At 40.0% G+C, this 24244-nt stretch overlaps 1 protein-coding gene across 1 annotated transcript in view; it reads right to left on the bottom strand.

The window, feature by feature from the left end:
* USH2A (usherin) overlaps positions 1-24244 on the bottom strand; it is a 969245-nt gene that overhangs the window by 508373 nt on the left and 436628 nt on the right. The window contains exons 30-31 of the mRNA XM_055419911.2: positions 11350-11463; positions 8135-8296 (exon numbers count right to left, since the gene is read on the bottom strand). Of these exons, the coding sequence (XP_055275886.2) occupies positions 8135-8296; positions 11350-11463 (276 nt within the window). The remainder of the gene's footprint in view (positions 1-8134; positions 8297-11349; positions 11464-24244) is intronic.

Raw genomic sequence — 24244 nt, 5'->3', positions numbered from 1 at the left:
TTTTTAATCACAAACTTTAAAGCACATTGTTTTTACCTTGAAATTCTTAAAAATCTGTTATGAGACAGAAATAAGAGATTAATGGAGATCTTGCAAAAAAAAGATAAATGGCACCACCAGAATACCACAAAACTGGGGGAAAAATTAATTGAACCTATACTTTTGATAAATATTTATTTTTTGCAGAAGAAAAATGCATACTAGTTTAAGCTGTCATTATACTAACCTACATCCTATTTTTCATATTATTAGTAATACATAATGTGGTAGTTTATATTCAAAAATAAAACCAGAATGTATATACCTCATGTATTTATCCAGAAATACACCAAGGTTACTATGGTTACGAAAAATCCATTACCTTTGAATACAGAATGAAAAAGTTTGACTTAAAGTGTGTGCTATTTATTATAGCAAACATCAACAGCCTTCGGGAGGTTCTCTAACTGGATTCATTTTTCAGTGTCATAACTGACCCACCATTCTACTAGCTTATGGCCTATGCAAGGCAAAAAATTTGAACTGTATGCATTTTTAAATATATTTTGTACTAACTCAAGGTGCAGTGCTGCCTTTGACTTTTAATGCTTCATATTTAAGAGAAAGAAGAAAAGCATTCCAGCCACCTAGATGCTAAGTGGAGTTTGAATTGAAATGCATTTACTTTGACCTGTATCCACAATTGTAGCAAGATTCTTTTTTTTTTTTTTTAACACATAGCAGAAGAATGTTAATTCTATGTGGAAACTTAAAGGGAAGCTACAAATAAATGGAGGAAGAGTGAGAAAAAAAGTTGACACCTTGAATATTTAGGAGGGGATATTAAGCCAAGTTATTGAGAAAGCTTTTTATGGTATAGAAGGCAAGGAATTGCAAATAGTGCAGATGCTTATAACCAGAAAAAATGGTATGAAACAGCTCTTAAAGAAGTTTCAAAACTACTCCTCATTCCTACTACATTTTTGCTCATCAAGACTATGATTAGTTGAATCAAAGTAAAATATAAGTCACTAATCATCACACAAAAAGTATGCAATAAATAAGGAGTTACACATGCAAATAAAAATAATATTTTCAACTTGTAAAACTGTCAAAGACATAAGATATAACATTCACTTCTGATGAACTTTTCTGGAAAACAATGAAAAATGCATATCAAATATTCTGAAAAGTTTGCTACCTTTGACTTAGCTATTTCCCTTCTAGAGATCTAGCAAAGAAAGCTTTATGTATGATATTTATCACAAAACATTTAAAACAGAAATAAATCAGGAACTTTTGAATTTTTAAGTGGCTAAATGCATGGGTGAATATCCATAAAATAGAATACAGCAAAATATTTCTAGAAAAATCCTTCATGCTATGGGATGTATTCATAATAAGGGAACATGCAAGGATTCCAAATTTTACATTATTGCTCAATTTTGTTAAAAAGAATAAAGTGCTAGAAGGAATTACATCAAATATTAGAGTGTCTATCTGTAAGACGGGATATCTGCATGTTTTAAATTATCTTCAGTAACAAGGAAAAGGAGTACATCAAGGTTGTATATTGTCACCCTGCTTATTTAACTTATATGCAGAGTACATCATGAGGAACGCTGGGCTGGAAGAAGCACAAGCTGGAATCAAGATTGCCAGGAGAAATATCAATAACCTCAGATATGCAGATGACACCACCCTTATGGCAGAAAGTGAAGAGGAACTCAAAAGCCTCTTGATGAAAGTGAAAGAGGAGAGTGAAAAGGTTGGCTTGAAGCTCAACATTCAGAAAACAAAGATCATGGCATCTGGTCCCATCGCTTCATGGGAAATAGATGGGGAAACAGTGGAAACAGTGTCAGACTTTATTTTTTGGGGCTCCAAAATCACTGCAGATGCTGATTGCAGCCATGAAATTAAAAGACGCTTACTCCTTGGAAGGAAAGTTATGACCAACCTCGATAGCATATTAAAAAGCAGAGACATTACTTTGCCAACCAAGGTCTCTCTAGTCAAGGCTATGGTTTTTCCAGTGTCATGTATGGATGTGAGAGTTGGACTGTTAAGAAAGCTGATTGCCGAAGAATTGATGCTTTTGAACTGTGGTGTTGGAGAAGACTCTTGAGAGTCCCTTATACTGCAAGGAGATCCAACCAGTCCATTCTAAAGGAGCTCAATCCTGGGTGTTCATTGGAAGGACTGATGCTGAAGCTGAAACTCCAATACTTCGGCCACCTCATGTGACAAGTTGATTCACTGGAAAAGAGTCTGATGCTAGGAGGGATTGGGGGTGGGAGGAGATGGGGACGACAGAGAATGAGATGGCTGGATGGCATCACCGACTCGATGGACATGAGTTTGAGTGAACTCCGGGAGTTGGTGATGGACAGGGAGGCCTGGCGTGCTGGGATTCATGGGGTAGCAAAGATTCGGACACGACTGAGCGACTGAACTGAACTGAACTGAAACGTGTCATTTTTATAACTAAAAATCGCTAACAATTATTTCTCTAACCTAGCTGAATGCATCTTCCATTTCTCAGTCTCTCTATGAATTGACATTTCAGCACTGGAGAGATTCGTTTTAGTGATCCTACACTCTCACTATTACTGAAAGCACCAGCCCTCATGGGATAGGATAGAAGTTCCATCTACAAACTACTTAGCATGGAAAGAACATTATGCCACAACAATCCAGACACAAAGACAAGCCATGAGCACCAACTGCATCAGAATAGATTATACGATGGAACATGGCAGGATTTAAAGCATGTGTCAAAGCTAAAGCGAGACCCAATGACAAGAGCAGTTTCCTCCATCAGCTTGTTCCAGTGCTATGCTTAGTCGTTCAGTTATGTCCAGCTCTTTGCGACCCCATGGTTGCAGCCCAACAGGCTCCTCTGTCCATGGGGATTCTCCAGGCAAGAGACTGGAGTGGGTTTCCATGCCCTCCTTCAGAGGATCTTCCCAACCCAAGGATCGAACACAGGTCTCCCACATTGTAGGCTGATTCTTTACCAACTGAGCCATCAGGGAAGTCCCAGCTTGTTACCAGCTCACTTCAAACAACCAGATTCCCTCTCCCATTCTCTGTTTTCTGTGATTTTGAGTGGGCAGGTGGACTTTGGAAAATAACAAAAATTTAGTGTATACTGCAAATATAAAACCTTAGAGTTGAAAGAGATCTAAAGGGCAATTATATTCATCTTGCATGCAAATTGTAGAATCTCAAGAAAAGTGAGCATTCAGCCTTTGTTAATAGAGAAAACACTCAGTTCATGATGCTGTTATAAACTTAAAATTATATTTTCCAAGATTTGCATATTAAAACCTTAACCCTCAATGTGACTATATTTGGAGGTAGGGCTTTTGAAGAAGTGATGAAGGTTAAATGGGGTTATAATGATAGGTCCCTAATCCAATGGTTCTGATGCTCCTACAGAAAAAGGAAGAGGCACTAGGGGTGCACACAGAAGAAGACCATGTGAAGCACAGGGAGACGCTGGCTGTCTGCAAGTTAAGGAGAGAGGCCCCAAGAGAAACTAAACCTGCCAACACCTTATTCTTGAACTTCAAGCCTCCACAACAGTGAGAAATAAATTTCTGTTGTTTAAGTTGTCCAGTCTATGGTATTTGGTTGTGGCACCCTTAGAAGATCAACACAAGTGCTCAGGGTTTTTAAACCAGCTTCCAGCTCCCTTTCTGAGTTGTGATAAATAATAAAATGTGTCCAATAAGTAGAATGTATAGAGCTGAGACAAATGGACTTTGACTCCAGATAGACTCAGATTTGAATCCGTTCTTCCAGTCGCTGACTAGGATTTCTTGACATCTCTGGGCCTCAGTTATAACACTTGAATCATCATGTACAACTTTAAATCCCATTATATCGTTTTGATTTAGTTCCTCTCCTGAGTGATTAACATTGTGTTCCTACTGTGCTTTGTATCTTCTGACATTTGGAGATAAAAGCAACAAGTAATACAGGTGCTTGTAAGATGCCTGGAGGAATTAGGAAAAAAATTTTATGAGTCTTATTAGAGAAAGGCTTTCATCAAAAAAATCTACAAGCAATAAATGCTAAAGAGGGCATGGAGAAAAGCAAACCCTCCTACTTTATTGGTAGGAATGCAAATTGGTGCAGCCACTAAGGAGAACAGTATCAGCTCAGTTCGGTTCAGTTCAGTCTCTCAGTCGTGTCCGACTTTCTGCGACCCCATGAATCCCAGCACGCCAGGCCTCCCTGTCCATCACCAACTCCCAGAGTTCACTCAAACTCATGTCCATCAAGTCGGTGATGCCATCCAGCCATCTCATTCTCTGTCATCCCTGTCTCCTCCTGCCCCCAATCCCTCCCAACATCAGAGTCTTTTCCAGTGAGTCAACTCATCACATGAGGTGGCCAAAGTATTGGAGTTTCAGCTTCATCATCAGTCCTTCCAATGAACACCCAGGACTGATCTCCTTTAGAATGGACTGGTTGGATATCCTTGCAGTCCAAGGGACTCTCAAGAGTCTTCTCCAGTACCATAGTTCAAAAGCATCAATTCTTCGGCAATCAGCTTTCTTCACAGTCCAACTCTCCCATCCATACATGACCACGGGAAAAACCATAGCCTTGACTAGAGAGACCTTGGTTGGCAAAGTAATGTCTCTGCTTTTTAATATGCTATCTAGGTTGGTACAGAGGTTCCTTAAAAAACTAAGAATAGAACTACCAAATGAGCCAGCAATTCTACTCCTGGCATATACCTGGAGAAAATCGTAAATCAAAAAAGATAAAAGCACCCCAATGTGCATCGCAACACTATTTACAATAGCCCAAACATGGAAGCAACATAAATGTCTGTCGACAGACCAATGGATAAAGAAGATGTGGTACATTATACCGCAGAATATCACTCAGTCATAAAGGAATGAAACTGTGCCATTTATAGACACAAGGATGAACCTAGAGACTCTCACAGAGAGTTACGTAAGTCAGAAAGAGAAAAACAAATATTGCATATTAATGCACATATATGAAATCAGGAAAAATGGTACAGATGAAACTATTTGCAAAGCAGAAATAAACACACAGACAGAAATAACAAATTATGGACATCAGGGGGAGGAAGGTGGGGTTGTGGGATGAATTGGGAGATTGGAATCGATATATACACAATATTGAAACTTTGTATAAGGTAGACAACTAATAAGAACCCACTGTATAACACAGAGAACTCTGCTCAGTACTCTGTGGTAACCCAAATGGGAAGGAAATCCAAAATAGAGGGGATATATGTATACATATAACTGAATCATTTCACTGTACAACACTGTAAAGCATCTATACTCCAATAAAATTTAAAAAAAAATTCTACCTAAAGGATGAAAACCATTGAAGAAGCCATTATCATTGTAACTAGAAAAGATGGTTATGGACACTGTAAAAATTCCCCACTTTCGTATAGTTGAGGCATCTATTACGCGATGCTAACATTTGCCATGAGCTTTCAATCCAGGTATATGGTTATGTGAGTCTGTTAAAGATTCAAGACAACATAATACAGAATTAGTATCATTTTTAGGTGGTATAGAAAGCAGTTTGAATGGCTCAGAGGTTAAAGCATCTGCCTCCAATGCGGGAGACCTGGGTTCAATCCCTGGGTCAGGAAGATCCCCTGGAGAAGGAATGGCAACCCACTCCAGTATCCTTGCCTGGAGAATCCCATGAACGGTGGGCTACAGTCCACAGGGTCGCAAAGAGTTGGACATGACTAAGCGACTTGACTTCACTCTCTTCCCCATCCTGTTCATTCTCTGGCTTTGCAGTGCCACCTTATGTGGCATTTTGTTCATTTTGGAAATCTTCAAGGTCCACACTCTGAGACCTGCCATCAGCCACACCACTTCCCTGTAGACGAGGTCAGCATTCACTTTGCACAGGAAAGGGGTCTTGGTTTCTTTTTCTTGGGTTTCTACATTTCCACCCATCTTTCCCCTATTGTTTTTTCTTCCCCACCCTATTCCTGCTCTTCACCCCTTTGTTATCATCTTTCTCTGTTCCCAGGAGTCACTTGACTTCATTCATTCCCTTATTCTCTACCGAATCTGTGATCAGTGCTGGAAATGCAGTCGTGAACAAGACAGACACAGCCCTGTCCTTATGATGCTCATGGTTTCATGGGGCAAAACAATAAGTAAACAGGCAGCCTAGTGCAAACCAAAAAGTGAGGCGGGCATAAAGGCAGTCAGTGAGCACACAGGGTTACACCTGACTTATACATGGGGTTCCCCAAAGACTTCTTGTCGGAAGTGTCTACAGTGTGCCCGAAAGCTGTGCTGTCCCACACGATGATACAGTTGGTCCTAATAAGCGCTTTGCATAATATTTATTAAGACATGGGTAAGGTTCATTCCAAGATGTGCTTTCATTTCTACTGAAATAAATTCTGTGGACAATAACTTTTAGTTAAAATAATGCCTTCAGATATTCCTAGGGCAAGGGTAACCTATTTTCAGTTTACTTTTAGTATTTGTTTTTTAGTTTTCTTGACTAAGTGTACTTTACTCAGAACATGCTAGGTGTTTTACCTATAGTTCTAGTTCTCTTCAAAATCCTGAAAGTTTCCGTTATCTCCATTTAATAGTTTCAGAAACTAAGTATCAATATTTACATAACTGGTTTTAAGACCGTATTCTCTTCATCATAACTGAGATGCCTGGGATGGTGTCAAAGTCTAACTCTCATAGGCTGCATGGTCTTGAGCAAGTTGCTTAATCTTTCTGTGCCTCAATTTTCTCACTTGTAAAATAGGAGTAGTGATAATTCCTACCTTACAGAGTAAGTGTTACAGAATTCTATCCAAGTATGATGAATAAAATATAAAAGCAATAGTTCTCGTACTTTGAGGCCTCTCAGACTAGAGGACACAAAGGTGTGAGCTCTGAGAACGCAACGGGGTGGATGAAAGACACAGCCCTGTCCCAATACTCCTCTTCCCTATGTCTGTACGTGCTGCCACAAAGTCATGAGCACCAGTGTGGGGAATGGGGTACCACGTCTGGCTGACTCTCTGTTACAACCTTCGTGTGTGCATGTTCAGTCACTTCAGTCATGTTTGACCCTTTGCGACCCTGTGGACTGTAGCCCACCAAGCTCCTCTGTCCATGGGATTTTTCAGGCAAGAATACTGGAGTGGGTTGCCATGCCCTTCTCCACACAACCTTAGTACCTGGCACTAATGTGAAGGAGTGAATTCATTAAAAATTAATCCTGTCTCTGACTCTACCATGTTGTGACCTTTCATGAAGACTTTTAATATCTCTAACACCTCAGTTTTCCATCAATCCATGTTTGATTAATGATGTCTCACCTAGTAGTCACATACAGTATCTAAAACATCAGAGTATATAAGGATATAATTACCATACAAGTATAAACATGATTCAGACTCCAGACAATATACATAATATAGACCTCTTGGGTTTCACAAGGTTTTGAGCAAATTCCCTTTTCTCAAGTGCCCTGACACTGGATAATATGACATGGGCAGATAGACTATGTTTCTTCCCAAATGGTCTAAAATTCAGGCCACAATGAGTCACAATTCTGAATCTTAAGATTATTCCACATTCATGAGGGTTTTAAAGGGGTTAACATGTGTCAGTGGCATCTGTTTGAAATGACGACACTGCCTCAGTAGAACTGACATGACATCTCATTGCACTGTGAGTGCGGCTGGGGACCACACTGGGTCCCAGCTCCAACCCTGTGATCAGTAGAAGGCAGAGGAATCATATGCTGAGCTCTTTGTGTTGATTCATTTCCAAAGCCCCCTCTGCACTCCTCAGAGTAAAGGTATGTTAGTAGAAGGATTCAGGTAAGAAACAGGGTTGACAGTAGAGAAGACACAGTAAGACAGCCTTGGGGAGGGGGAAGGAAGTCAACACAAGCCCTCTTCCATTTTTCAAGCTTTGGCTTCACTGTCAGTGCAATGTAACCACAAAGATCATGGAAGTTCAGTGATTTAACAGGAGACAAAACTAAGTAACCCAACTTTTAAATCTGCGTTCTCAGATAGCTATAAATAATAGTTTATAGTTATCTTACATTTATTAGTTTGGAAGTACATATACTTTAATATACACTATAACGACAGAAGTCTTACCTGTGACTGTGTAGTTCTCTCCATTGCCTGAGTAGATTAGCATCCCATCCATATATAAAGAGTACTGAGTTATAATACCATTAGCTTTTTGGGGTGGATTCCAGGAGAGTAACAAAGAATGGGGAAGGGATTTAGCTACTGGTGGCTGAACCTGTTGTGGGGCTACAGGAAAAATAAAAAGACTTATTAATTATAATTTTAGTTTAAATTTCTAATTTAAACTTTTCAGACCCAAACCAATAAATCATGGAATAAACTTGACATCCCATGCACGGAAATGTCCCTGATTCATGGACATTGTTTCAGTAATTGCTTTAGTACTAAATACTTGTCTTGACTTTATGAAAAACTTGACTGATGCTTGTGTTACTTCATCAATAGTATTACAATTGCCAACATCCGCTGAATCATGGAGAAAGCAAGAGAGTTCCAGAAAAACATCTATTTCTGCTTCATCGACTATGCCAAAGCCTTTGACTGTGTGGATCACAATAAACTGTGGAAAATTCTGAAAGAGATGGGCATACTAGACCACCTGACCTGCCTCTTGAGAAACCTGTATGCAGGTCAGGAAGCAACAGTTAGAACTGGACATGGAACAACAGACTGGTTCCAAATAGGAAAAGGAGTATGTCAAGGTTGTATATTGTCACCCTGCTTATTTAACTTATATACAGAGTACATCATGAGGAACCCTAGGCTGGAAGAAGTACAAGCTGGAATCAAGATTGCCAGGAAAAATATCAATAACCTCAGATATGCAGATGACACCACCCTCATGGCAGAAAGTGAAGAGGAACTCAAAAGCCTCTTGATGAAAGTGAAAGAGGAGAGTGAAAAGGTTGGCTTGAAGCTCAACATTCAGAAAACAAAGATCATGGCATCTGGTCCCATCATTTCATGGGAAATAGATGGGGAAACAGTGTCAGACTTTATTTTTTGGGGCTCCAAAATCACTGCGGATGCTGACTGCAGCCAGGAAATTAAAAGACACTTACTCCTTGGAAGGAAAGTTATGACCAACCTCGATAGTATATTAAAAAGCAGAGACATTATTTTGTCAACAAAGGTCCGTCTAGTCAAGGCTATGGTATTTTCCGTGGTCATGTATGGATGTGAGAGTTGGATGGTGAAGAAAGCTGATCGCCGAAGAATTGATGCTTTTGAACTGTGGTGCTGGAGAAGACTCTTGAGAGTCCCTTAGACTACAAGGAGATCCAACCAGTCCATTCTAAAGGAGATCAATCCTGGGTGTTCATTGGAAGGACTGATGCTAAAGCTGAAACTCCAATACTCTGGATACCGCATGTGACAAGTTGACTCACTGGAAAAGACTCTGATGCTGGGAGTGATTGGGGGCGGGAGGAGAAGGGGACGACAGAGAATGAGATGGCTGGATGGCATCACCGACGCAATGGACATGAGTTTGAGTGAGCTCCGGGAGTTGGTGATGGGCAGGGAGGCCTGGCGTGCTGTGACTCATGGGGTCGCAAAGAGTCGGTTTTGACTGAGCGACTGAACTGAACTGAACTGAACCCATAATCTTTACTTGGGGCCATGCCTTTCAAAGCAAACTAAACAGAATCCCTACCCTTGAGGAGCTTTTGATCTAACATGAACAATGCTAGGCGGCCCACAATTGATATAAGAAACCTATATGAAGCCATTAAAATAGCCATAAAGCACAACATAAATTAAATTTATTATACATGAAACTATATTATTTTTTTAATAGAGGGTATCTTTCCATTTGCAATAAATTTGGAGTCTCAGAAACTAAAAAAAAAAAAACAACAACAACTTTTAGAAAATGATCCTAACCATACCTATAGCTTGGTAAGCTGGTAATAAATTTAAGAAAAATCTAGAAATTGGGAAATTACAAGAAGGAAATGGTGAACTGGAGGAGTAGGAATCCCTCTGGGGTCAAGTTGTGAAGTAGGTTTGGAGGGTACCAGGTAAAACCTGGTCAGAGAATGTAGTGGATGAAGAGAAAACAGTGAGATAAAGGATTATCTGTGCCATATTGGAGTTGGTGGAAGAAAAGGGGATGTTTATACGTGCCTCAGCAGAAACAAAGACACACTAAGAAAAAGCGCTAGCATTGCTGGACCAAATGTAGTGAATGTTAAGAAAACACAGAACCTGGGTCACCAATGCTATAGTCCGGGTGAGGGTTCTGGTCAGGCCAGGTGGAAGACATGAATAACAAAGGGTCACATGAAGGGTTTTACAAACTTCTGTCTTCTGTCCTGGTTATATCAGATGGACCATTGTCTTTCTTGACACATCTTCTCTGTGAGCGGTTCTTGCTTTAAGGATTTAAAAGAGGTGGGATGGGGTAGGGGGGAAGAGAAATGGGGAAAGGGAATGGATGGATACTGAAACAGAGAGAGACCGTGGGCTCTTTTCCCCTAAAGATCAAACTTTTAAATCTCCTGAATAACTTTACAGCTAGACAGTAAGAGCAATGTGTCACCTGTCTTATCTCGGAGAGAGAAATAAGAAGTAACAATGCTCTAAATGTTTTGAGAGCTGTTATTTCTTGAAGAGATGTGTTCTGATGCTTGAGCAAAGCTTTCACTTTGGAGTGCTAAAATATTTTCTCTTTCCCACTGCCTTCCTAATGTAAGCTTTCTGAAACATTAATTTATGCCAACAGTTTGCAAGCTCCACATACAACAAAAGTGAGACTTGAATCGGAAGGAACCGGGCCATGATTAATAACGCCTCGATTGGCGTTTGGAGGTTCCATCACACTGAAATAATTGTTACCCGTGCTGGTGTTTAGCAGTTAAAAGAGACCATGGAAATCAACCGTTTGATTCTCAATTTCATACTGTGCCATACAATCAATTCTTTTTAGTCAGACTGTCTCTAGATTTACTTCTGAGCCATAGTAAAATGAGGAAGCTTTCATTAATCTTTCAGATGCTTCATATTAATGACAAGGCTCTTGCATGAACAATGTAACAGCAATTAAAAAGCCCATTAATCTGCATTACCGCTATTAAAGATGCATGTCATTAAAGGGTATGGAGTTTGATTCATTTTCGCACCCCCCCAAAAAATGGAGCAATTATGGCCTGGCAATGCACTTTGTCATCAAATTAGGTTGGGGTTTTCTAGCAAATGGCCTTGCAGTATTTAGCTCTTCTCCTATTTTATTATTCATGACTGAAATGTGGAAGTCAAGACCTTTGAAATTACTTTACCTTCTTGTGGAGTAGAGATGTTCAATGCATGCAAGCTCTCGGTACAGCCAGCCAAAGTGCAAGCAGCTAGGGTTACTGCATAGTTTTTGAAGGGTAGCAAGCCTGTCAATATGCCTGTAATAAAAGGGGACAAAGAGAGGTTTGCATATTTACCATAAGCCATGAAGAGTATTGTGTGTGTGTGTATGTGTGAGATAAAAAGGTAGAGACACAGAGGATAAGAAACAAAACTTCTTAAATCCATTTTCCTGCCCATGTGTTGATTGTAGAATGCAGTGACTAGTGAGAAAAAATTGTGAGACCAACTTCTTGTTAAGACAGTTTTAAACAGCATTTTCCCCAACGTGCTTCTCAGGAGGTTAATGCCCTGAGATGTTTCTCCTGAGAAAATGAGGAGTTCCACATATAGTTCATAGAGCAGAACCCAGTGTATCTGATAGTAAAGACGGCCACCATCCATTCTGGGATCCTAGTTCTCCCGGAGAAACAAAACTACTTCATTTTCTTTTACCTTGCATTTTTCAACCGTGTTTAGCTAGAGATTCCATCTTAAGTGACATCTATTAACACATGTTAGGAGATGCTACTCCCAAGAGTGATTTCATTATTTTAACAGTAGGATACATGTATACAAACTATTTATTCATGTTGCAGCTAAAACGAATATGCAAATCAACACAGTTGAACAATTAGCCAATTAGATAATTATGCTTTTGTACTTCTCCTTGCAAAATTATTAGTTTATTTAATTAAGACACCTGCCTTAAACAGAAGCATTGCCCATAAGTGTTGAATTAACCTGATTTGGTGGTGGATATATAAGATTTGTTCAGCAATTAAAGGTGCCTGCAGAAATGAAAGCACATTTTGTTTACTGGTGTTTGTAACCAAGACAGAAGCTCTTTATTTAGTTAATCCCCTGAATTAAAGAAGTATCAAAAATATCATTTGTGTATTTGCTCACCCATGTTTTTTGTTGTGGCTTTTAGAGCTGTTTTTATCCCCAATCACACAGATTGTCATCATTCTTATAGAAAGACGGTTCTACTTATGGTATCCTTTCATTGAATAAACTTTGATTGTTTTAATGTGACAGCTGACGGCTTTCATCATTCAACAACAAATTTTAAAATGCATGTCTGCCTATTCCCTTTCCCTGATAGAAAGGATAAAGAAATTAAAAGAGCAAAGACCAGGATGAAGTAAAGACTGCAGTCACTGTTTGCTCTGGCCCTTCACATTGGCCCTGGGTCCCCAATGCTGCCTATAAGTCATGAATCTAGCAGCTCCCCAGGCATCCCCCTGGACCACGCAACCCTCTCGGCTGCACTTGGCACCACCATCCTCGCCCGGGGCCAAAGAAGTCAGCAAGCCAACGAAGTGACACACAACACATGTGACCATCTCATGCCAAATGCAGTTCTGATTTCAAAACACCTTCACGTTGTCACCTTCTGCTTTCCCTCACTCCTGCCACTGTGACTGTCATTTCTTCTTGAATCTCCCAGATCATGACCCACATTTTAAACTCACTTTTTTAAAAGGGATTATTTCTCCTCCTCCAAAAGTCTTAAAGGAAGGCTTCCAGCATACATGTGCTTCTTCAACATGTAGGGATTTTGGGATTAAGAGCAATGATGCTCAGGAAAGACTGCTTGGGTCCAGATGCCAATTCTACTACTGGTTTATGGTATGGGTTTGGGCAGGTTGATCAGATTTCTGTGCCTTAGTCTTCTAAGGCACTGCAGATAGATAATAACAGCACCTGTCTTGGAGGAGAGGTCTCACAGGAATAATGAAGTATCACGGGACTATGAGATGGGGATATTACAATATTAATCTCAAAGTGTTACCATCAGGATTAAATGAGTTTAGGAATATAATGTTCTCAATACAGAGACATAGGAGGAGAAAACTCTAGCACAGTGCCATGACAGCCAAAGCTATGCTGTCACTGCAATCCAGTTTCTGCCTGCACTCTGCTATTAAACACTGATTTTTATCTTTTAAAGATCACTCAGTTCAGTTCAGTTCAGTCCTCAGTTGTGTCTGACTCTCTGCGACCCAATGGACTACAGCACACCAGGCTTCCCTGTCCATCACCAACACCCAGAGATCACTCAAACTCAAGTCCATTGAGTCGGTGATGTCATCCAACCATCTCATCCTCTGTCATCCCCTTCTCCTCCTGCCTTCAATCTTTCCCAACACTGGGGTCTTTTCAAATTAATCAGTTCTTCGCATTAGGTGGCAGGTGGCCAAAGTATTAGAGTTTCAGTTTCAGCATGAGTCCTTCCAATGAATATTCAGGACTGAATTCATTTAGGATGGACTGGTTAGATCTCCTTGCTGTCCCAGGGACTCTCAAGAGTCTTCTCCAACACCACAATTCAAAAGTATCAATTCTGTGGTGCTCAGCGTTTTTTATAGTACAACTCTCACATCCATACATGACCACTGGAAAAACCATAGCCTTGACTAGACAGACCTTTGTTGGCAAGGTAACGTCTCTGCTTTTTAATATGCTGTCCAGGTTGGTCATAACTTTTCTTCCAAGAAGGAAACGTCTTTTAATTTCATAGTGGCAGTCAACATCTGTAGTAATTTTAGAGCTCCCCCAAAATAAAGTCTGTCACTGTTTCCACTGTTTCCCCATCTATTTGCCATGAAGTGATGGTATAGGATGCCATGATCTTAGTTTTCTGAATGTTGAGTTTTAAGCCAACTTTTTCACTCTTTCTTTCATCAAGACTCTTTAGTTCATCTTTGCTATCTGCTGTAAGTGTGGTATAATCTGCATATCTGAGGTTATTGATATATCTCCTGGCAATCTTGATTCCAACTTGTGCTTCATCCAGTCCAGCATTTTTCATGATGTACTCTGCATATAAGTTAAATAAGCAGGGTGACAATATACAGCCTTGATGTACTCCTTTCCTGACTTGGAACCAGTCTTTTGTTCCATATCCAGTTCTAATTGTTGCTTCCTGACCTGTATACATATCCCTAAGGAGGCAGGTCAGGTGGTCTGGTATTCCCTTCTCTTTCAGAATTTTCCAGTTTGTTGTGATCCACACAACAAAGTCAAAAGCTTTGGCATAGTCAATAAAGCAGAAATAGATGTTTTTCTGGAACTCTCCTGCTTTTTTAATGATCCAGTAGATGTTGGCAATTTGATTTCTGGTTCCTCTGCCTTTTCTAAATCCAGTTTGAACATCTGGAAGTTCATGGTTCATGTATTGTTGAAGCCTGACTTGGAGGATTTTGAGCATTAATTTGCTAGTGTGTGAGATGAATGCAATTGTGCAGTAGTTTGAACATCTTTTAGCATTGTCTTTCTTTGGGATTGGAATGAAAACTAACCTTTTCCAGTCCTGTGGCCACTGCTGAGTTTTCCAAATTTGCTGGCATATTGAGTGCAGCACTTTCACAGCATCATCTTTCAGGATTTGAAATAGCTCAACTGGAATTCCATCACCTTCACTAGCTTTGTTAGTAGTGATGGATCCTAAGGCCTACTTGACTTCACATGCCAGGATGTCTGTCTCTAGGTGAGTGATCACACCATCGTGATTATCTGGGTCATGAAAATCCTTTTTGTATAGTACTTCTGTGTATTCTTGCCACCTCTTCTTAATATCTTCTGCTTCTGTTAAGTCCATACCATTTCTGTCCTTTATTTTGCCCATATTTGTATGAAATTCTCCTTTGGTATCTCTTATTTTCTTGAAGAGATCTCTCGTCTTTCCCATTCTATTTTTTTTCCTTCATTTCTTTGCACTGATCATTGAGGAAGGATTTCTTATCTCTCCTTGCTATTCTTTGGAACTTTAAATTCAAATGTGTATATCTTTCCTTTTCTCCTTTGCCTTTCACTTCTCTTCTTTTCATAGCTATTTGTAAGGCCTCCTCAGACAACCATTTTGCCATTTTGCATTTCATTTTCATGGGGATGGTCTTGATCACTGCCTCCTGTACAATATCAGGAACCTCTGTCCATAGTTCTTCAGGCACTCTGTCTATCAGATCTAATCCCTTGAATTTATCTGTCACTTCTACTGTATAGTCGTAAGGGATTTGATTTAGGTCATGCCTGAATGGTCTAGTGGTTTTCTCTCCTTTCTTCAATTTAAGTCTGAATTTGGCAATAAGGAGTTCATGATCTGAGCCACAGTTAGCTTCTGGTCTTGCTTTTTCTGACTGTATATAGTTTCTCCATCTTTGGCTGCAAAGAATATAATCAATCTGATTTTGTTATTGACCATCTGGTGATGTCCATGTGTAGAGCCTTCTCTTGTGTTTGCTGTTACCAGTGCCTTCTCTTTGCAGAACTCTATTAGCCTTTGCCCCACTTCATTCTGTACTCCAAGGCAAATTTGACTGTTAGTCCAGTAATAGATTGCTGGGAGAAATATCAATAACCTCAGATATGCAGATGACACCACCCTTATGGCAGAAAGTGAAGAGGAACTCAAAAGCCTCTTAATGAAAGTGAAAGAGGAGAGTGAAAAGGTTGGCTTGAAGCTCAACATTCAGAAAACAAAGATCATGGCATCTGGTCCCATCACTTCATGGGAAATAGATGGGCAAACAGTGGAAACAGTGTCAGACTTCATTTTTTTGGGCTCCAAAATCACTGCGGATGCTGACTGCAGCCATGAAATTAAGATGCTTACTCCTTGGAAGGAAAGTTATGACCAACCTTGATAGTATATTAAAAAGCAGAGACATTACTTTGCCAACAAAGGTCCATCTAGTCAAGGCTATGGTTTTTCCAGTGGTCATGTATGGATGTGAGAGTGGACTGTGAAGAAAGCTAATCGCCGAAGAATTGATGCTTTTGAACTGTGGTGCTGGAGAAGACTCTTGAGAGTCCCTTGGACTGCAAGGAGATCCAACCAGTCCATTCTAAAGGAGATCAATCCTGGGTGTTCATTGGAAGGATTGATGCTAAAGCTGAAACTGCAATACTTTGGCCACCTCATGCGAAGAGTTGACTCACTGGAAAAGACTCTGATGCTGGGAGGGATTGGGGGCAGGAGGAGAAGGGGATGACAGAGAGTGAGATGGCTGGATGGCATCACTGACTCTGTGGACATGAGTTTGAGTGAACTCCGGGAGTTGGTGATAGACAGGGAAGCCTGGCGTGCTGTCATTCATGGGGTCGTGGAGAGTCGGACACGACTGAGCAACTGAACTGAACTGAAGTGATCCCTTCCACACTAGACCAAGTAACCCTTCTATCCTTATTCAATCCTAAGTCTACTTATTGGACTTTGCCTCCCTCAGCTGCCCTCTCGGCCACTGAATTCTTTCCCAGGAGTTCTAAATTACTGAGAGCTCCTTGCTTTCCTTGGTCAGCTCATCTTCCTTTCACAGTCCTTTAGATAGCTTTTTTTTTCTTCTTTTTCAACATTGGGTACGTAGACTTCTCTCTTCTTCTGAACACCTGCCTTTGTTAGTTCATTAAGCCTCATGTCGTGGCTGTATCTGTAGACTTCACATCTCTCCTCCAAGCTCTAGTTCTTCATTCTACTCACAAGACATGTATCCTACCTAGATATTCAAATAGGAACAACATTTCACTCTCAACCTGCCCCAATCCAGACCTGATAGCCAAAACTATTTGCAAGCTTCATCTTTCCCATTTCTTTTTTAAAAATATTTTTATTGGAGTATATAGTTCACTTACAATGTTTTGTTAATTTCAGGTGTACAGCAAAGTGAATCAGTTATACATACACATTTATTCACTTCTTTTTAGATTATTTTCCCATATAGTTTATTACACAATATTGAGTAGAGTTCCCTGGACAATATAGTAAGTCCTTATTACTTATTTATTTTATATATAATACTATGTATATGTTAATCATGGATGAATCTAGAGTTTATTATAATATATGAAGTCAGACAGAGAAAGACAAATAACATATAGTATCACTTAGACATGCAATCTTAAAAAAAGGTACAAATGAACTTATTTACAAAACAGAATCAGAGATTTAGAAAACAACTGCACAGATACCAAAGGTGAAAAAGCAGGTGAGGGATAAATTAGGAGATTGGGACAACCATATATACAATATTACCATTTTCCCTACTCTCAATGCCTCCATCATCAACTGTAAATCCTGAGTTCAAAATTAAGGTATCCTTTTAAGATAAATCCTAGCCATTTCATCCTTTGAAAATCTTTGGCATTTGTCTCATCTTTGCTATTGCCAAGTTCAAATCTACTGCAAGTCTAAATAAGATAAATTGCTCATCTGAATTAGTATAATGCCATACTCACAGCAAATTAATCAGCCCCAGAAAGTGAAAGTTTTAATACTATAGTGAACAAAAAAATGCTTTATGACATGAGATTAGTTTCCCCTGGTCATCACTGAACAACCTAGGTCGCATTACCTTTCACAGTTGGCCCTGACTTAGCTGGGGCAAAGGTATATTGTGTTCCAAAAGACACAGTGGTTGCATACAGTTTGGTACTCTGAAATCTTTAGTATGACATTGTGTCATTCATCTAGATAATATTATAATTGGGAAACATAAAAAACAGCTCCCTTACATTGCAAAATACTTACCCTGAGACATTATTTCTTTTCAAATCATAGTTGAAATGCAGTGTTGGAATTGTGACTGTTATATCAATTTAACAAGAAAGGTATTAGTGGAGACTTTAAGAAAGATCATGTCAAACCAGATGCCAAGTTTGCATTCACTAAATGGTCTTCAATGCTTTATTCAATTTTTCTTGCCTTTACTAAAGGGGTCCTTTTGTGTGTATGAGTATCATGAAATTCCTTTGCTAATTTCTTCCCCCTTAAAACTTTAGGACCTTAAAAAACAGGCAATACTTCTCTCAAAAAACTTGCATTTTTCAGCTTTTTGCTTTGGTCGAGAAGTTTACCAAATTGTATTTCATAGAAAAGTCCCAGGATTCTTAAAGAAAGATGCTGGAGAGAAACTAGATCATCTTTCAAGCCATTTATCAAAGTGCTCACATTTCCTATCTCCAGGCAGGTGAAACAATAATAAACACTGAGAAATGAGAGCTGCAAAATAGAAAACAGAGAGGAAGAAAGCTGAGTTTTGGCTTTTGCCAACTTCAGATCACAGGTAGAAAGTTTTGGGTGGCTTGTAAATGACTTTCAAAAAAACTTGCCATACTTTGAGAGGCTAAGGTGGTATTTCTTTCCTATTTGCAGTGGGGATCTTGCTTATAATGTTGTGTCTCAGCGACAAAGTTTGTCAAGCCACTGGAATAATTTCCCCTAAATAGAGGTTAGTATTATCCATTTCAGTAAGAAGAGCAATGTAATGATTGAGCATTTTCTCTCTTGTCAGATTACAATTAGGCTGGGATAGGAGAAGGGGCTGGTTAGCCAAAGTGGCCCTTTCTAAATCAGAATAATGACAAAGTCATCCTGTTTTGGGGTCATGCAGTCTCTATATTCTGTTTCTCAGTATGGAGAGTTTATCAGGATGGATTAAAGTTGATGATTATAAAAACTTCTGCTATTACCAAAGAATAAAGATAGTCTCTCCAAGACTAGTCAAGGCAGCCTTTCTTAGACATATCCCTAGAGACCAAAGTCACTGGCCAAATGGCATTCCTTTAAGTGTCAGCATCATCCTTAGATTATATACTCCCCAGAAAAAAAAGTGGTACTGCTGCAACAAAGTATCGTCGTCAAAAGATACTTATATTCAGTTCAGTTCAGTCACACAGTCGTGTCCGACTCTTTGCGACCCCATGAACCACAGCACACCAGGCCTCCCTGTCCATCACCAACTCCCGGAGTTCACTCAAACTCATGTCCATCGAGTCGGTGATGCCATCCAGCCATTGCATTCTCTGTCATCCCCTTCTCCTCCCGCCCCCAATCCTTCCCAGCATCAGAGTCTTTTCCAGTGAGTCAATTTGTTGCATGAGGTGGCCAAAATATTGGAGTTTCAGCTTTAGCATACTGAGTTATATAAAGAATGAAATAATGTCATTTGTAGTGATATGGGCAGACCTAGAGTCTGCCATATTGAGTGAAAGTAAGTCAGAGAAAGACACATAGCATATAATATCACTTATATGTGCGATTTAAAAATATGGTACAAATGAACTTATTTAAAAAGCAAAAATAGAGTCACAGATGTAGAAAACAAACTCTATTCAATACTAGAGATGACCTACATGGGAAAAGAATCTAAAAATGAGTGAATAAAAATGTATGTACCTAATTCACTTTGCTTTATTTTTTGGGGCTCCAAAATCACTGCAGATGCTGATTGTAGCCAGGAAATGAAAAGACGCTTACTCCTTGGAAGGAAAGTTATGACCAACCTAGATAGCATAGTAAAAAGCAGAGACATTACTTTGCCAACAAAGGTCCGTCTAGTCAAGGCTACGGTTTTTCCCGTGGTCATGTATGGATGTCAGAGTTGGACTGTGAAGAAAGTTGATCACCAAAGAATTGATGCTTTTGAACTGTGGTGCTGGAGAAGACTCTTGAGAGTCCCTTGGACTGCAAGGAGATCCAACCAGTCCATTCTAAAGGAGATCAATCCTGGGTGTTCATTGGAAAGACTGATGCTGGGGCTGAAGCTCCAATACTTTGGCCACCTCATGCGACAAGTTGACTCACTGGAAAAGAGTCTGATTCTGGGAGGGATTGGGGGTGGGAGGAGACGGGGACGACAGAGAATGAGATGGCTGGATGGCATCACCGACTCGATGGACATGAGTTTGAGTGAACTCCGGGATTTGGTGATGGACAGGGAGGCCTGGCATGCTGTGATTCATGGGGTTGCAAAGAGTCAGACATGACTGAGCGACTGAACTGAACTGAACTGATACAGCAGAAAGTAAAACAATATTGTAAATCAACTACACGCCAATAAAAATTAGTTAAAATGCACACATACACATATAAGGGTATTTATCAACTCTCCTATATGCCTCTGGGAAAAGTGCTATAGAACACAGCTGATCTTTACAAAGATTCTAATCTAAGAAAATATTAGAACTAGAAGAACTCTAATGATAACAATAATACATAGATTAAATACATAAGGCAGAATGCTTGCACACATGCCAAGTGGACAAGGACATTTATAAAATTCAGATCCAGACCTCCCAGTCCAAAATGACATGAGATCTATAAGCTTCCCTGGTGGCTCAGTCAGTAAAGAATCTGCCTGTAATGTGGGAGACCTGGGTTAGGTCCCTGGGTTGGGAAGATCCCCTGGAAGAGGGTATGGCAACCCATCCAATACTCTTGCCAGCAGAATCCCAATGGACAGAGGAGCCTTGCAGCTATGGTCCATGCGGTTGCAAATAGTTGGACATGACTGAGAAATTAAGCACACTATATTTAGTTAAAGACAGATGACACGAAAATCATTGAAAATATATTTCAGTATTATATTTAAAAGAATACTGAAATATATATACAGTGATATATTTATAAAGGAATCCTAGAGAGAAAAATATGACATATACTCTACGTCCACAGAAAACCCAGTAAGATAAAGTGGGGTAGTCTCCTTGATGAAACTTAGGGGGTTAAAGATAAAGAAGTATATCCTGACAATGACAACTTTTAAGACTGGTTTGGATATGAACCTCAGTCTCCAGCAGACATCACAGAGGATTTGTTTTCCCTTTGAATCTTAGACTGTTTCTACCTGGAGGCAGGCCGGATGACCTCTCAGATTCTTTTCCAGCCACAGAACTCTGTGAAATAAAAAATGGTCCCAACCATGTCGGGAAACCTGCCAGTCTTTTTTGATAATGGAAGAGGGTCAGCTGACAAAACATTCCATAAGCATATAGGAAGCATTATTGATGTCTTAAAAGTGTTAGGATCCCATGAAACACAGGAGTCTTGGTATCTGGATTAAAACCATTGGCACCAGCAGGGCCAGGACTCTCAGTGCTAAGTGATAATGCATTTTGCATTAATGCTTAACATTGAGAAATCCTGACGGGCCACACCAAGGGAGTTTGAAGTTAAGTAAGTATATTCCCTTTGAACGACAGTCCTGTGGACCTCGGCGGGTGCAGGAAGCCCTGGCTGAAAGAGCAGAGGCAGGATTGATATAAGTGGAGACAGCGCATCACAGGAGGAAATTTAAGAGCCTAGTGCATATGGTACCAGACTGTGTGCTCTGAGGATTTCCACCTCAGTTCAGTTCAGTCCAGTCGCTCAGTCGTGTCCGAATCTTTGCGACCCCATGAATCACAGCACACCAGGCCTCCCTGTCCATCACCAACTCCCAGAGTTCACTCAAACTCATGTCCATCAAGTCGGTGATGCCATCCAGCCATCTCATTCTCTGTTGTCCCCGTCTCCTCCCACCCCCGATCCCTCCCAGCATCAGAGTGTTTTCCAGTGAGTTAACTCTTTGCATGAGGTGGTCAAAGTATTGGAGTTTCAGCTTTAGCATCAGTCCTTCCAATGAACACCCAGGATTGATCTCCTTTAGAATGTACTGGTTGGACCTCCTTGCAGTCCAAGGGACTCTCAAGAGTCTTCTCCAGCACCACAGTTCAAAAGAATCAATTCTTCAGCCATCAGCTTTCTTCACAGTCCAACTCTCACATCCGTACATGACCACGGGAAAAACCATAGCCTTGACTAGATGGACCTTGGTTGGCAAAGTAATGTCTCTGCTTAGAGCAGAAAAACCTTCTCCTGGAGAACAATTTAGAAGTCCCTTGCAATGATTTGGGTGAACTTCCTAAATGCAGAGGGTGTGTCTTTTTACTTCTTTACTTGTCCTCTTTTCTAGCAGTTATTGCAATGTTTTACCAAAGGTGGGCCCTTTATGTTTGACCAAAAAATCAAGACTTTGCATCTTCTTAGCTCAAAGCTGTCTCCTTTACTATGAGATGCCCACTCCCATCCTACCTTTTCTCAGTGCCTGCAAAGGAAAAGCCCGCTGTTTCTTTTGACTCATACATTATTATTTCCAACAGTTTGTTTCCTGTGCTCAAACCTCAAGTTTCAAAGGAGCAGAAGAGAAATATTCAAAACTGAAGGCAGCCTGAGTAAGAGAAAATCACTGTGGAGCTGACACCAGCTGGGCAAGCTTTTGTGCCTCTAATAAAACTCTGTATGCTGAGAAGCAGGAAAACGGCAGAGGAGTCGGCTTTGACGTTGAGATTTTATGATTAACTCCTCTGACTCGATGCAGACTAGTATAAATGCCTGGACTGGAAACCAAGCCTGAGATGTAAAGCAAAATGGCATCCTTTTCAAAGCCCAACACAGTTTGGAGAAGAAAAGAGACTCTGTTTCTATTTACATCCCGGAGACGACACCCCCCCCACCAGCCCCCCTCAGCTGCCAACCTAGGTGTTTGGCCTGTATCCACTGTACTCTGTTCCCCTTCATTATGTTAATCTGTGGGCGGAAAGATTTCTGTCATCTTTGAATCGCTTGTGCAGCAATGGTAAACACCTTGGCCTGTCTGTAATTGGACAGGTGTCTGCACTGATGTCACCCAGCTTTTAATTCAATTAAAGAACTGGCTGCTCTGTTCTCATTACCCACTCATTTCCGTTGCACTCTGAGAGTGGTGGGGAAATGTGCATACAGCCGTCACTACCCAGAGTCCAAAGTCTGTGGTCCCCAGGCAAAGATCATGCAGAATATTTCAAACGGACTCCAACAATCCAAGCACATTTTTCCTGTTAGCAAAGGCATTTGGAATAAGATGGAGAATTTCCTCTCTTTCTTTACCTTTAAAGTCTCTATTGTCTAAACAGTGTCTTCTACCTACTGGCCAAGTAATTAGGAGCCGTCTAGCAAAAAGAAAAGCCATTTCTAGCTTTCCCTCCCCGGGGCTCTCCTCCACCTCAAGAGAACTCATCAGAGTACAATGCTCTTATTTATTTGCTGGCATTTCACATTTGGATCAAGAAGGTGAGGGTGGGGAAGAGCGAGGCATTTATTAAGAGGGCCATCTGGTAAGGGACCCCACACAGGCAGAGCTGAGACTGCTACCTAGGGACACAGTAGAAGAACCCATTTTTAAAAGAAAGCCAGCCAGGGGAAGGGAAGTAGCAGAGAAGTGGACTTTTCTGGCTCAAGATTTTGCTATAGTGCTGAGAAATCCTAATTTTTTTAAGTGTCTTACACTCCAAAATTAGTTTTGGGTTGCCAACCAAACCAGTGGATGGATGAAAGATAGTAAATTAATCCAACATGCCATGCTTTTTAGCCCACTTAAAGGAACCTCTGAAAATAAATTAAAATTCTAACACAGACATTGTGACACAGTGACCCTATGAAACTGAACATTTGTTGAATTTGTTAAATATGGATGAAAATTTAATGGTCGAACGGAGATCTGGAAACACAGGATGCTTCTCCTCTGGTAGGAAATTGACATTTGTTGTTTTGTTTAGGACAATATTTTAAATAAAAATAAGGATCTGTAAGATTTATAAAATTAAAGTTAATTTTTATTTTATCCAAAAGGTAGAAGAGCGGATGCGCTTACCCGAAACCTAATGTAACTCTTTGGAAATTCTAAAACTAACATTTCACATTTAACTTCCTGCAAATGGATTTTCTGACTCTGTTTAAAACTTCTAGTAGGGAGCACCTTGGATCAAAGATTAAACAGTTTGATGTTACGAACAGGGAAAACAATTTCTTTATTTTTATATTTTTTAAAATAAAATATAGGGTTTAACCTCAGTCTTCAGGAATGATTGAAACACTGATTTTAACTGATCTCAAAGCATTATCCCGTTAAGATTCTCTCAAATGGCTTACATCTAACCTCACATTTTTAATCAATGCCTTTATATTAAGAACTGCAGAGTCTCTGTCATTTCCCTTCTAATTCTGCAATTGGTTTGAAGTTACCCACTCATCATAATTCT

Source organism: Moschus berezovskii, chromosome 17 (assembly GCF_049115385.1).
Source record: "Moschus berezovskii isolate FMDL1 chromosome 17, NW_MosBer_1.0, whole genome shotgun sequence".
NCBI lineage: Eukaryota > Metazoa > Chordata > Mammalia > Artiodactyla > Moschidae > Moschus > Moschus berezovskii.
Note: the sequence above shows the minus strand (reverse complement) of the source record. Positions and strands in the feature narration are given on the sequence as shown.